At 48.8% G+C, this 13,789-nt stretch overlaps 3 protein-coding genes across 3 annotated transcripts; 2 read left to right on the top strand and 1 right to left on the bottom strand.

The window, feature by feature from the left end:
* Positions 1-1,713: 1,713 nt before the first annotated feature.
* On the bottom strand, positions 1,714-3,469 carry FTJAE_1943 (cytochrome P450 monooxygenase 7B1; the record flags this gene model as incomplete). The annotated part of the gene is made up of 2 exons (XM_037348085.1): positions 1,714-1,916; positions 1,966-3,469. 2 exons carry the CDS (start codon positions 3,467-3,469, stop codon positions 1,714-1,716), a joined length of 1,707 nt encoding a protein of 568 aa, XP_037210903.1.
* A 1,750-nt stretch (positions 3,470-5,219) lies between these two features.
* Positions 5,220-7,363, top strand: FTJAE_1944 (iron-sulfur clusters transporter ATM1 mitochondrial; the record flags this gene model as incomplete). The annotated part of the gene is made up of 2 exons (XM_037348086.1): positions 5,220-7,236; positions 7,284-7,363. 2 exons carry the CDS (start codon positions 5,220-5,222, stop codon positions 7,361-7,363), a joined length of 2,097 nt encoding a protein of 698 aa, XP_037210904.1.
* Positions 7,364-12,364: 5,001 nt separating this feature from the next.
* On the top strand, positions 12,365-13,648 carry FTJAE_1945 (UDP-glucosyltransferase yojK; the record flags this gene model as incomplete). The annotated part of the gene is made up of 1 exon (XM_037348087.1): positions 12,365-13,648. The coding sequence occupies one exon, from the start codon at positions 12,365-12,367 to the stop codon at positions 13,646-13,648; it is 1,284 nt and encodes a 427-aa protein (XP_037210905.1).
* Between the last annotated feature and the right edge of the window lie 141 nt (positions 13,649-13,789).

A 13,789-nucleotide genomic window follows, 5' to 3' on the forward strand; every position in this document is an offset into this window, starting at 1 on the left:
CTAGACTGTGAAGGATGGGAGTTGGTTTTGAGGAATAGTCATGCCAGCAGCAGAAGTTTCAAATTAATATTGGATAGCAAGGCTCAGTTCTCATAGCCATTAACGGTGTTGGTTTCGGTAATGACCGATATGATGATATGAGTTTGCCCCCAGACGTTGGGGGCCATGATACAGGGTAATCTTCTCAACCTGGTGTAATACACAGAGACTAGAGACTCAATGGTATTGGATCAATTGGGTGAATTGGTAATGTAGTGAAGCACTTCAGCGAAAGGAGCTGCCCTTTTTCCTGTTTCCCAGACCATACCGTTGTATGAGTTCGTGGCGCATCGTGAACTCGATATACCGGCTAGAGGTGAGGTGATAATGGTTAAGCTAACAAACTCACTCACAGCCACGTATTATCTCACACTAGCAATCCATTTCACAAATGAAAAACCAGCGACAAAAACAATCTCACACTGAGCCACATCTCATCTTCCTTCAATTAGAACTGCTGACTGAAAATCAATTTCACACACTCGTGAAAGAGCTGGGCAAGGATTAACCAACACCGTTACAGCCGCGTTCTTTAACATCAGCACAACCTGTCCCCTGTGGCTTAGTTGGCTAAAGCGTCCGACTGTTATTAAATAGACAATCGGGAGATCGGAAGTTCGAGCCTTCCCGGGGGAGTTCTCTTTTGCCAATTGCATATACTTTTGTTGTCCAGAATATCAATTGATTGATGTCTTTTTTGACGCTAGAGGTTGAGTTGCTTTTGAATGGTGCCGGAAGTCAATTGACTCATGGCTGATTACTTATTAGTGTCTGCTGGAAGGTAGGCTTGTTCTTGTGAACAGGACTGTTCTCGTTCAGATCTGAGACAACTGTTGTAAGACATGTCGAAAAACTTTGACTGGCAGTTTTGATCGGCCGAAATATCGAATGGACAATTTTTTGCTTCTGTTATCTGGCATTGTCTAATCCTGGATTGAGAGTCCCCTCTGAGCTAACATCACCAGAACTGGGCTGGATGATGTTACACCTCTCTCTGTTCGTTTCACCACTGTTTCTTCACAAACTCAAGCCAGCCCAACTCAACTCATATCCAACCGTTCTTCACAAAGACTCAACCTCTTGATCTCTAACATCTTCCGTCTCAACCGTCGTGAAACTGCAACCGTCGCCAACATAGCACCCAATTCCGTGGCGGCCATCATCAAATCAGCTCATCCCCTGTGGCTTAGTTGGCTAAAGCGTCCGACTGTTACTTGCAGACAATCGGGAGATCGGAAGTTCGAGCCTTCCCGGGGGAGATACGCTCCTCGAGATCAACTTTTTGGTGTTGTGGGTAATTTTTGCGCTGGGGAAGACACTACGCCCCACTAGGGCTCACATACGAGCTGGGATCTTGAAACAGGCTGTAATGGCGTCGATGGGTGATGAGACTCTGTGAAGTTATAATGACCATGAAAACGACCCTTGAATTGGGCTGGTGGTAGGTTGTTGTGGGAAGTTTCGATATCCTGGGATGACTTGGCTCGTAGTAAAGATGTGTTGATAATCTTGAAAACCCACGTTCAGCTGTGGCAACTCTTCACATAAGTAGCATGAATCCGACGAGAATTTGGTGCATGTCGAGCAATGTACTACATGGTATATCCCAGTGTGTCCCAAAATCCCGAACCACGGACATATTGGTTCAGCTCAGGGAGGCAAGTATGCCACTCATTAAGGCTGCGGCGACCTTCGCTTCGCCCAAAGCCTTACAGACCCCCACGGTTGTGCTGAAGCAACTCCCTTGACTACCGGCGGCGATGGCCATCTCTCACTACCGGCGGGTTTGAGTTCGTAAAGGCTGATAAACACTGAGATGTACATGGCGACCTTTCTCAAGGTGAACTCTGAGTCGTCACACATCGTCAATGTTCCATCTAGAAATGTTAATCAGTGCTCGATTGCCATGTAAGACGATAAACATACCTGATGCTCGGACTGTGTATGGGTTAACCTTCTGCGCCTTGACACCCTTCTTATCCACAGTATCCTCAAGATATCGTCCAACTTGCCAGACCTTGGCATCTGTGGAGCTTCTTGGATCAGAGTGATGAAGGTCATTCACAATATGTGCAAACGTTCCCTTCTTCAGAACAAAGCTGTCTTCCTTGTCTTTGAGAATCACGTCCTCCTTTAGGTATCTCGCTGACCATCCTGCACCGTATAACCTCAATGTCTCAAGATATACCCCCTGAAGTAGAGGGCATTTAGTAACAAGACCTTCTAGGTCGAGTTTCTGAACCTGAGGAGGGATCCAGACAGCGCCTCCGAATTCGTTCTTAGGCTGGACGATTTGGACAAATGGTGTGATTTGCTCGCGGATTTGAGATAGAAGAACTTGGTCTTGGTACAACTCGAACAGAGACCACGAGATGAGCGATGTAGAGTTGACAGTAGTCGCCCAAAGAAGAGCGACATCGAACGCAGCGCGAACATCAATAGACAGACCATGCTTTCGATAGACTTCAGTCCTGGCGCGTACAAGAGGGCTGATGGTGTGAAAGTCCTGCCATTTCGTTGCCGGCTCCTCATCACTGAGAAACTTGTCCAACTCAATGTGATACTCGCGCATGAAAGTGAGTAGCCTTTTAAGAGCAAATCTGGCACGCTGGGAGCTTGGGAAAGGCGCCCAGACTGGGACGCCCATCGCGAGTGAGTGGAAAGCATCGTTGAAAATCCACAGATGAGGCCAGATATCGGTATAGACCTCGACGAAGTCTGTGCCAAAGACTGAGATGGTGGCAGTTCTGGCGACGAAGGTTTTCATGAGTTCGAAGAAGTCCACAGCCATGATCTTTTCGTCTCCAGTGTTTTCCAAAAGCTCTGCATTAGCCTCTCGCTCCCAGTCCATCTGATCAGTGGGATAGCTGTTGAAAGAGATTGCATCAGCAGCGTTGTCGTCGAGATCCCGAAGGGCAGCATTGGCGAGGGCATCGAGATGAGAACCACTCAAATATTCCTTGGTGATTTGATACACCTCCGGAGCAGCTTTATCATAAGCAGCAAGGTCCTTCTTCTCAAGGCCAAAATTGGTCATCATGATCCGTCTCGCAACATACTCTTTATCAGCGATAGATCCCGGCTGCTCAAGAAGACGAGCTGCAAGTGAAGGTCGAAACACAAAAGTGTGAATACTCTGGAACAAGCGGAGGGAAAAGACACCCTGTGCATATCGATCTCTTAAGCGCGTCAAAGCTGAAGAGGGACTGAGGAAAATACGCGGAGCGTGGCCGAATAAGGGAACCCAGAAGGGGGCAATAGGAGGTGTTTTTGATCCATCCTTTCTAGAAGAAGATGAACTGCCTGTGAATAGCCTTGTTGTGATGAAGAGGATTATGGTTGTGACGAGAATAGCTTGTAGGGGATATCGTTGGGCGTGGGGGATGAGAGTCTCATTGAGGCGCTCCCGAAGAGCCTCGAGACTGTCCATGTTGGAGATGAGATCAGAAGATACTGAAGTGTTTTGACATGAGTGATGGAGGAATAGACGATTTGGTGAAGTTGATGCGTTACGTGGTTTCGTTGCTGAATATGCAAACTTGAGAGTTCTTGTATGGATCAGACCCGCCCGTGCTGACTGGCGTTGCTCAGCCGTGAGTTGTAGGGGCTGTGCACTGTAGTTAGGTAGAGTGTTACAGTGGTTGGTGCACCACATCTCGGTCAATATCTCGAGAAGGAGTCTCATGACTTTCAATGAATGAATTAGATACTCAAAGTAAACCTGTCTAACAATGGAGTTCTTCATTCCTGTTCAGTCATTAGTAGCCCCTTTGCTTTCGTCTGGAAGCTTCTGTCCTGGACTCAGTGCCATTGACTGAGCTTACTACTCCGTACGTAGTATACTGTTGCATCACACATAAGCATGGAAGCCTTTGTATGTATATCGTTCAGGATAGATATACATAGCAGACACAGAAAAAAGAGGCAAGAAGACAACAATGGAGCATCATTCAGTATAAGAGCCATCAATTGACATAATTGTGAGACTATTCCATGTACCAGTCTGTCATGACTGCGATCAACCAAGTGGGTATCGATGTGTCACAGCTCCAAAACATAATGACATAGTACACTGTACTGAGAAATGTTCTCCAACAATTAGATCTGGTTTCGTGGTCTAACGGTTATGACTGCGGATTCTGATTCCGCCAGCGAGGGTTCGACTCCCTCCGAGACCTTTCCTTTTGCTAGGATGCATTAATATCTTTTTGCTGTTGGTGTTGATGAGATTGCAACTCGGAAATAATGACTTATTATGTGGTTGGAGGTCAGGATGCATTGTCGAGTCTATCGGCACCTTGATCCTGAGTCAAGATGCAATTGAGTTTTCCCTTGGTCTGGCAGGGGACGAGGGCTAATTATTTATTGCACTCTAGGTGTTGGTTTGTAACTTGATAAGAAGAAATGCCCTTTGTGATGATGAGGTTATGGGATAATGTTAAGAGTTTCAGACGTTCGATGAAGCTGAACAGCCTTTTATAGAGACAGAGTTCATGATGGGGAAAAGCGTCTACATAGACTTTCTCTCAAAGGGAACATTGGCGAAAACTTGCCACTAGGTACCTATATAAATCAACTATCCAGAACTTGCCTTGAGGGGGCATATATGCGACGGAGTACTTCCAGTCGGGGGTTGTTGGCGACGTTTGCCCTGGATATTGCGCGATGTTCTTATCAATCTCGAGATTTCGGAAGCTGAAGTACAAGTTAAAGGTTCACCGTTTGTACTTGGCCTTTTATACCCAAAAACAACTCAATTCGACTCAAAAGTGACTGCTAGATCCAATTGAATACTCAAAAGACATCTACTAAACAATTGCATATAATTCTCTGTCTTACAAGTCCATTCCCGTTCCTGGCCGGGCATCATTGGGTTGGCGCTCCGATGATCGGCTGCCTCAGGCCCCAACCGGTTGCATCATCCGTCTGAATCTGGCAACTTATTCTTATGTGAGCTTCGTCGAGGGCTTATAACTAAAACGCCTCTCCTCCTTTTAATAAATAGAACAAACCACCTCTTTGGCCAAGGTAAAGTAGCTACCGGATCGAAGCCAAGGCCCCTGGCAGCTCCGGTACCTTGTTGTCTCGTGCCTCTTATCGACGCGCTATCCTATCCCACCCCCGCCATAAACCACCAGGACACATCCCATGATGAGCTCGATCTGAGCCGAACAGTCACTATGATACCTCAATTACTCCGGCGGTCGTCGAGGACATGTCCTCAGAGGAGTCTGGCACTTTACCGACTGTCTTCAGTGTCTCAGCGACCTGGTTTGACGCAGACCTTCTGGACATGTGCCCCGCGTCGCGAACGAGCAGCACCCACAGATTCGAAGACCAAGACGACGAAACCCACGGCCGTGTTTCCTGCGCAGAAACAACCGACGAAACAAAATGATCCCCTTGCGACTGTTGATAAGTCTGCGACTGAGCAGCGCAAGGCCGATTGGGCTATTATGAAGGAGATGACTCGGTATCTGTGGCCCAAGGATGACTGGGGTACAAAGCTGCGAGTCGGCCTTGCTGTGTCTTTGTTGATTGGCGCAAAGGTTCTCAATGTGCAAGTGCCCTTTTACTTCAAAAGCATCGTTGATTCAATGAATATCGATATTGCTGCTGTGGGAGGTACTGCGACGACAGTTGCTGGAGCTATGATCCTTGCATACGGCGCATCTCGTATAGGCGCAACGGTATTCCAGGAATTGCGAAACGCTGTATTTGCGTCTGTTGCGCAGAATGCTATCCGAAGGGTGGCGTGTAATGTCTTTGATCATCTGCTGCGTCTCGACTTGACGTTCCATTTGTCTAAACAGACTGGTGGTTTAACACGGGCCCTAGATCGTGGTACCAAGGGAATTAGCTTCATTCTGTCCAGTATGGTCTTTCATATCATGCCGACTGCGCTTGAGATCAGCATGGTGTGTGGAATTCTCACTTACAACTACGGCGCAAAGTTTGCTGCTCTCACTGTTTTGACAATGGTCAGCTACACGGCCTTCACCATCTGGACGACAGCTTGGAGGACAAAATTCCGAAGACAGGCGAATGCCGCTGATAACAAGGCCTCCACTGTGGCAGTGGACTCGCTCATCAATTATGAGGCTGTCAAGTACTTCAACAATGAGAAGTTTGAGGTTGCGCGGTATGACAAGGCTCTTCAGCAGTATGAGAAGAACTCCATCAAGGTTGCGACATCCCTGGCTTTCCTCAACAGTGGACAGAACATCATCTTCTCGTCAGCACTTACAGGCATGATGTACCTTGCCGCCAATGGTGTAGCTGAGGGTACTTTGACTGTTGGTGATTTGGTCATGGTGAACCAGCTTGTCTTTCAGCTTTCAGTGCCCCTCAACTTCCTTGGATCCGTCTACCGTGAGCTCCGACAGTCTCTCTTAGATATGGAGACACTCTTCAACCTTCAAAAGGTCAATGCCAACATCAAGGAGCAGCCTGATGCGAAGCCCCTGGTCCTTTCAAGGGGTGGCGAGATCAAGTTCGAGAATGTCGACTTTGCTTACCACCCTAACCGCCCAATTCTGCGAAACTTGTCATTGACTATCCCCGCTGGAAAGAAGGTCGCTGTCGTTGGCCCCAGCGGTTGCGGAAAGTCCACTCTTCTTCGTCTTTTGTTCCGATCTTATGATGTTCAGGGTGGCCGAATCTTGATTGACGACCAGGATGTTCGAGATGTGAATCTCGAGTCCCTTCGACGATCAATTGGAGTTGTTCCTCAGGACACCCCTTTGTTCAACGATACCGTTGAGCACAACATCCGCTATGGCTCCATCAACGCTACACATGACGAGGTTGTTGCCGTCGCCAAGCGCGCTCACGTCCATAACACCATCCAGTCATTCCCCGACGGTTACGAAACTAAGGTTGGTGAGCGAGGTCTCATGATCTCCGGCGGAGAGAAGCAGCGTCTTGCCGTTAGTCGACTCCTCCTCAAGGATCCTCCTCTGCTCTTCTTCGACGAGGCAACAAGTGCCCTGGATACCCATACCGAGCAGGCTCTCATGATGAACATCAACAGTATCCTTAGAGAAAAGGGTCGAACGAGCGTCTTCGTGGCTCATCGTCTCCGAACAATCTTTGATTCGGATCTTATCATTGTCCTCAAGGAGGGACAAGTAGCGGAGATGGGCACTCACCGGGAGTTGATCGATCGTGATGGCGTTTACGCCGAGTTGTGGAGTGGTAAGTTGCAATGGTTTCGAGAGATTCGTTTGCTAACAGTGTTGCAGCCCAGGAGACGAGGTTCCAGGAAGATGGAAATGAGAAGGATGAGGCCGAAGAGGAGAATGATGGTCAGAAGAAGAACTAAACATATAATAATGTCCCTAGATGGCACATGCCTTGGTCAGCTGCCGACAAGATGTAAAATGAACACAGCTCAAAATTACCGCAAGAAGCAACAACTTGATGTAAATGATATGGTCGTCTGAGAGGGACATGTTCTATCGGGCTTGGCCATTGGATGATGAGCAGTCACCGACTGCATTGATAGGGGGGAGGAGGGCCTCGAAGTATAACCGACTCGCCGCCGCTTGGATTAAATTCCGTTGGACGGCACCCATGTCAAGAGTGGTTCTAGCGTTTAGCGCAGGCTCTTCGATGAACGGGCCAAGAGGACCACGCCCAAGCCTGAGCTTGTCCTAACCGTCACCCGTCCTGCCTGGATGTTCAAGACCGTCTTTACATCAGTCAAGACCACCAGACTCTGGGCCGCTCAATATATGTCCTACGCTGTCCTTGCTGGACCCTTCCCTGACCACTACGTGAATCTCGTAGGCCTAGGCGGCTGTGAAGACGAGGGTCAAGTCTTCCTGTTCGTTCTTTGCAAAAGTAGAGTGCTGGGAACCCGCAGCCGGTCCTGTCGGGCCTTGAAGACGAATAGGTCCACATGGCAATATCCTAGCCTCTGAAAACTCTAGATCTTGACCCTAAAGATAAAGGTATTTAGGTAAATCTATCCTAAGCTTAGGGAGCTCTGTACTAAATTTATTCTGGTATCCTCCTTTCGAGTCTCGAGGCTTCTTGCTCCCGGAGGAACGCGTTGCAACGTCCCACTCGAGAAGGAAGGTAATGCTTTGGTCTCAATTCTTTGTAAGGCTATTCTGAAGTGACCGAGATTCGTATCGCAGGGGGTATATTTCCCTGATCCATTTCTACTGAGCCTCAAGGGCGTAAACTCGGTCGCTCGTAGCTTGTTTTGCTGCCGAACTTCGTCGGTTACGGAAATAATTCAATAGGACTCGTGGATGCTTGTTCGACGTCCGGATCGGGGGTCGTTCTAAGGCCCTGTAAAGATATGGTTAACTCAGTGACCAACAAGGGGTTTTGTATCAGGATAAAGGGTAACTTAAGTGTGTTGAGACAGGTGGAAGATCATTTCTGCCGAGTTTAAAGGGGAGCAGATTCTAAAATGAAACAGAATTGGGCAAAGCTACTCGCCCAAAAGACACAAGCCATGCTTTGAGCTTTAAGTTTTCTCTGCCCCAAAACGGGGTTTACAGACCAGAGACAGCCGAAGGGTAAGTGGCCGTTGATCATGCCAACGAGGAAAGGGGGGAAAAAAACTCAGGACTTCGATCCTAAATAACAAAGACTTGGTAGAAATTGAGGTGTATTATACCTTCTGCTGAGTTTATTTTGATATCTTATATCAAGATCTGATGTTTTCTTACTCTCCGAGAGCTGAGTGTTGTAGCCGAAAGCCTGTGGTCTGCGTGCGATTGTTACCTCAGAGCCCAACATGAGCTGCGGTGGCAATGTAATTGATAGTGAGCCTGCGTTTTCAAAGGCTGGGAATAAGTGGCTATAGTTCTGCCGTTCGGGCGGAAAGGGTACGGCTTGGTCGTGGCAGTAGCTTTGGTTTCATAGCTATCTTTCTGTCAGCAGCGTCTGCGTACATGACATCGTGATAAAGGAGCTGGATTCATCGAAGGAAGAAGATTGACAAATTCAAGCGAGGTCCTCTTGTGAGTCGGAACCTAAAGCTTGTGGCTAGTAGGAACGATATTGACGAGGGCAATCACCCAAGGCCCTCCTTGGACTTGAACATTGAAGTTGCGCACCGAGACGTTGACACCACCGTAGATTCGACCTTACATGATTTGCATTGTAGGACGCTTTAGTTAGTTCGTAGCTGAATGCCAGCCATGTATGATAATTTCAGAACAAGACAAGGTCAAGATAAGCCTGAGGGACAGCTTAGACGGGGGTGACACTTGGAGGCGCCTTTGGAGTGCTCCGCTGATATTGGACACATAAAGCTTGGCCTCATCCCGGACATGGATGACCGAGTTTAAATTGTTGGACTAGAGCGAATCCCGGTGGTAGTAGAGAGTCTCGTAAGCTTCGACAGGCGTCTAGAAACGGCCTGGTTGTAGACATAGCGGTCTTCGGGTCCAGTGGCGGTTGCGCGGTACGACTTGACGATCGAGATACCTTCAGCTGCATCAGAATTCGTTAGCTTTGCTATAAAGTTTCTATAGAAAGAGTGTTTACAGTATGTGCTTACCCATAACCCGAATCTTCAGGGGTTGCTAGCTTCATCGGCGGCTAATCCCGACTTGCAATACCCGGTCCTTAAGCAGGACCTATAGGTTGTGAAGTTACTCCTTCAGTACCAGTTGTGTTGTACCTGATCGGTATTTGGGTTGGTAGAGTCATAATCTCGTTTCGATATGAGCCGGTGGCGGGAGAGCTCAGAACGCCTTCGTTCTAAGTTGAGAAAAGGGGCTCCTGGAGCTCAACGTATGGGATTGCACAATCGGTCCTTGCTGTCGATACTTTTGCCGGCTAACCTTCGCGGGTCGTCCTGTATTCATCTGGCCATTAGTATCCATTTCAATAAATGGTCTTTGTGTACTCACAGAAACTTGGTTCATCCTATTGCCCCCGTATTATTAGTGTCAGATCGGTTCCATTTGTTCTCGCAGCATCTTCTCAAAAAGTTCCGTGCCCCTTTTTCTAAGTCATTGGCCGAAGAAAGATTGTCGATTCTCGTTCTAATCTGTTTTCATACCAGATAGGGAAGGCCGAGGAAGCTTTCACAAGACCTATGGACCAGCTTTTGGATAAACCAAATCTGAACTAATTTCGTGAAGCTCGGGGCCGTTTCGTGCCAAGGACAAGTCTTCACCTTTGACTTGTGAATAAAAACTGTTGTGGAAAACCATTTCCAACCCCATTGGGCTCGTGAGCTGTTGGTTCGCGTGTGGAAACACTGTCATGCCCCAAAAGGTCAGCGGTCTTCTTGTTGAACGGCGACCGTCACAAGTCCACCACTTCGCAAGCGCATTCGCGGTGAGGTGGTGGCGTTGTAAGTCTCGGTCGTGTACCAAGTGCTCAGTAAGATGAAGCTCCGGTGAAGTGACTTTGTATTGAGCCGTGTTGGGCCGCGCAGTACGATGCTCGACATTTCGCTCCTTAGTACTCAGGCTTTGTCTCCCAGTTGAAGGGAAGGATGGCAACAAGTAGTAGATATTCACATCTCGTAGAAGATGCTCGGATCCTGACGCTGGATTGGCTCACGGGTTGGAACAATGGAGAGCTCTTGCGGGCTGGGGGGAGGCGGCGCTCATCGGACAGCATGACGGTTGAGAAGAATGTTGTATAGCGCATTTCAACCGGTAATTGCCGCTTGTCGTGAGTCTTTGGGTTGCAAAGACATGGAAAAGTCTCAGGTGGCAGCCAGATCAGTGGTAGCGCCATGAGATCGCACTTCTTCTTGTGGTGAGACTCATGAACGGATCGACGCGACACCTGTCAGTGCTATGTTTACCATTGGTCCTCCCCACTGAGAAGTTCAGAAAAGAGACTGTTGTCCACCAACTTCACGGTCTGGCATGCCAAATCAGAGTCTTCAAGACCCAGGTCCAGGACCGGATCGCCCTCATCCAGATCCTTGAGCAGGCCCCAGGCTGTCAAGCAACGCATCTTCACTATGGAGTTCCATGAAATAACGATAAATTTTCCATTATAAGCTCGCCGTGTGTGGGGATATTCGATAGTGTTGGTCGTACGTGTTGTGTTTTCTGCGCATGTGTAGGTTCATGACCTCTGGTCCATGCCATTTCTTGGCCTCTTCTGTGGCTCAGGGGAAGACACTGCCGTGGCGACTGATGTGTTTTCCGATGGAGACGCATGGGGTTTCTACTCAAATGTCAATCAAGGAGGCTTGCAAAGTCTTTGGGTGTCTGGACTCGTACCTTGTCACGCCTCAGAACAAGTCAGTGACCAAGGTGCCACACTGCGTACCACTTCCCTGTAACTCGTAGAGGCCTGGCTAGGACACTTTCGCGTGGAAAGCGTACTATCGTACGAGCAAGTCACTTGAGAGACGATTTGAGACGGCGCTCGTCATTTGAAGATTGGACTGCGAAGCTGGGTACTGGAAACGCGAGCAGGTGAGAGTGAGGAGGATAGTGAGAGGGTATCTGGTATCTCGGTGGCGAATAAAAAAGCAAGGAGTAAATCAGAAAAGTCGACATCTTGGATGAGACGCAGAATCGGGTATTTCGGTGATTTTCGTTGTTGATGTTGAAGTTGGTCTTTGACGGTCAACTTGAAATCGAACTTGAGCCAATGTTCTGGTGCACAACTGCCAGTCTTTGAGCCACGACCTTGAACAAAGGTGGTCTTCCATGTCTCAACAACCGCTACAGTACCGAAATAGCATTTACGTTGCAGAAATAAAGCAAGAAATCATATTGACACATTTACAAAATGTCCTCTGAGGGTCATGTCTGATTTTCTATGATAATTCACAAGTGGTGCAGGGTAGCCATCTGCCACTCGGAACCTTGAACCTCACATCTGCATCTGAACAACGTCGCACACGACTACAGTCATGGTAAAATTGCACAAACAGAACCAAGAGATGTGATTATTTTATGTCTAAGTAAGACCGAAATAAAGGAGGACCTCTCGAAGTATTGGAATCGGGTGAATGGAACTCATCATTGCAATTTGTTAATTGACCCCTCACATGGAAGCGGTGGACGTTAGAACTCGGACACAGGGATCGACACCAGCCGATGAGACACAAGGTCGACCATAGCCATAACACATCGCTCTCACTTTAGTTGTGATACACGGACAACACGGCTGAAGGCAGCATAAGTGGAATATTCAGCTTCTACCATTGCCCTCATCTGCCTCCATCGCTGCCAAGCCCCCAATCTGCTCGTACACAGTAGTGTGCAGATTTTATATGCAGCCCACTTAGATCATCCATGCAACCTCACATACATAACACCTCACCTCACACTCATCCTCACACTCACCACATCATAACCCTCACCCTCCCAAACCCGCCATGAAGATCCTCCTCCACTCTCACTTCCCAGCCGGCCATGCCTACCCAATGCAAGCCGTAGCCCAATCCCTCATCCGCCGCGGCCACCAAGTAACATGGCTCACCAGCGCCTCCAACGAAGCCCGCGTCCTCGCCGTAGGCGCAACATTCGTCCCAACAAGCGCCATAGCCATCATCGACGAGCCCCTCATCGCCGCTAATGAGACTGGTATTCTCGACAAGGAGTACTCGCGGCTTCAGATCAGGCTTCTGGCGCAGGTGACGGATTACCGCCGGGTGTTGAGGGACTTTAAAGCAGATGTTCTGCTCGTCGATGTGATGCCGTATGGAGCGAGGGCTTTGTGTGAACTGGGTGAAGTTCCGGTCTATGCGACGCTGGGGGTAATTCCGATGTACATGTCGAGTTGGGGAGCGCCCCAGGCTGTTTCGGGGGAGGGTCCGGCGACGACGTGGGTTGGGTTGATCTGGAATCATATTCTTCATCTTATTAGCCAGTGGATTCTTCTGCCGTTGCTTTTGAGGCCGATCATAAATGCCCAGAGGAGGGAATTGGGCTTGAAGGACTTGCCGTATGGGGAGCCGATCGAGGCTTTCACTTACAGCCCCTATCTTCATATTCAAGCGTCGTCGCCGTCGCTGGAGTTCAAGTTACTGCCGAAGCCGCCGCAACAGCGGGAGCACACTAAGTTCGTTGGACCGGTAGTAACCCAAGTGCCGACCAGTCTTGCCCAGCTCCCCCCTGAGTGGGATGAAATAGTTGCACATCCCCGTGTTGTTGGTATTACCCAAGGTACTCTAGCCATGGATCCAACATCCTTGATCATACCCGCGATCGAGGCGCTCTCTGATGATCCAGATCTGCTTCTTGTAGTAGCTTCGCCACATGTAGAAGAGATCACATCGAGAATAGGGGAACCGCCAAATGTGCGCTTCATCAGATGGATACCGTACCATCTCTTCCTCCCACAGCTCTGCCTCCTCATCACCAACGGTGGGTACGGAAGCATAACACAGGCACTGTCGCATAAAGTGCCACTGATCTGCGCTGGGCAAACAGAGGATAAGAAGGACACAGCAGCGCGGGTCAGCTGGGCAAGAGCGGGCATCGATTTGAAGACGGATAATCCATCTACGGAACAGGTTCGAACGGCGGCGAGGACGATACTGGACGATCCAGGGTTCGTGGAGAGGGCGGGGCATCTGGGCGAGGAACTCAACGAACTTGGGGGTGCGGAACGAGCTTCGGAGCTTTTGGAAGAACTGGTAGAATCTAGAGCAAGATAAACATCAGCGGTTGTCAAATAGAAGACTTGGACGAGCTGGAAAGTGAAGATATTGCCGAGTGACAGATGGACAGGCTTGGGCAGAAGTAACACAGAAGAAACACGATCACGAGCACATCAAAAGATTTAGAACGAGATTCGA

Source organism: Fusarium tjaetaba (assembly GCF_013396195.1).
Source record: "Fusarium tjaetaba strain NRRL 66243 chromosome Unknown NRRL66243_c0000035, whole genome shotgun sequence".
Classification (NCBI taxonomy): domain Eukaryota; kingdom Fungi; phylum Ascomycota; class Sordariomycetes; order Hypocreales; family Nectriaceae; genus Fusarium; species Fusarium tjaetaba.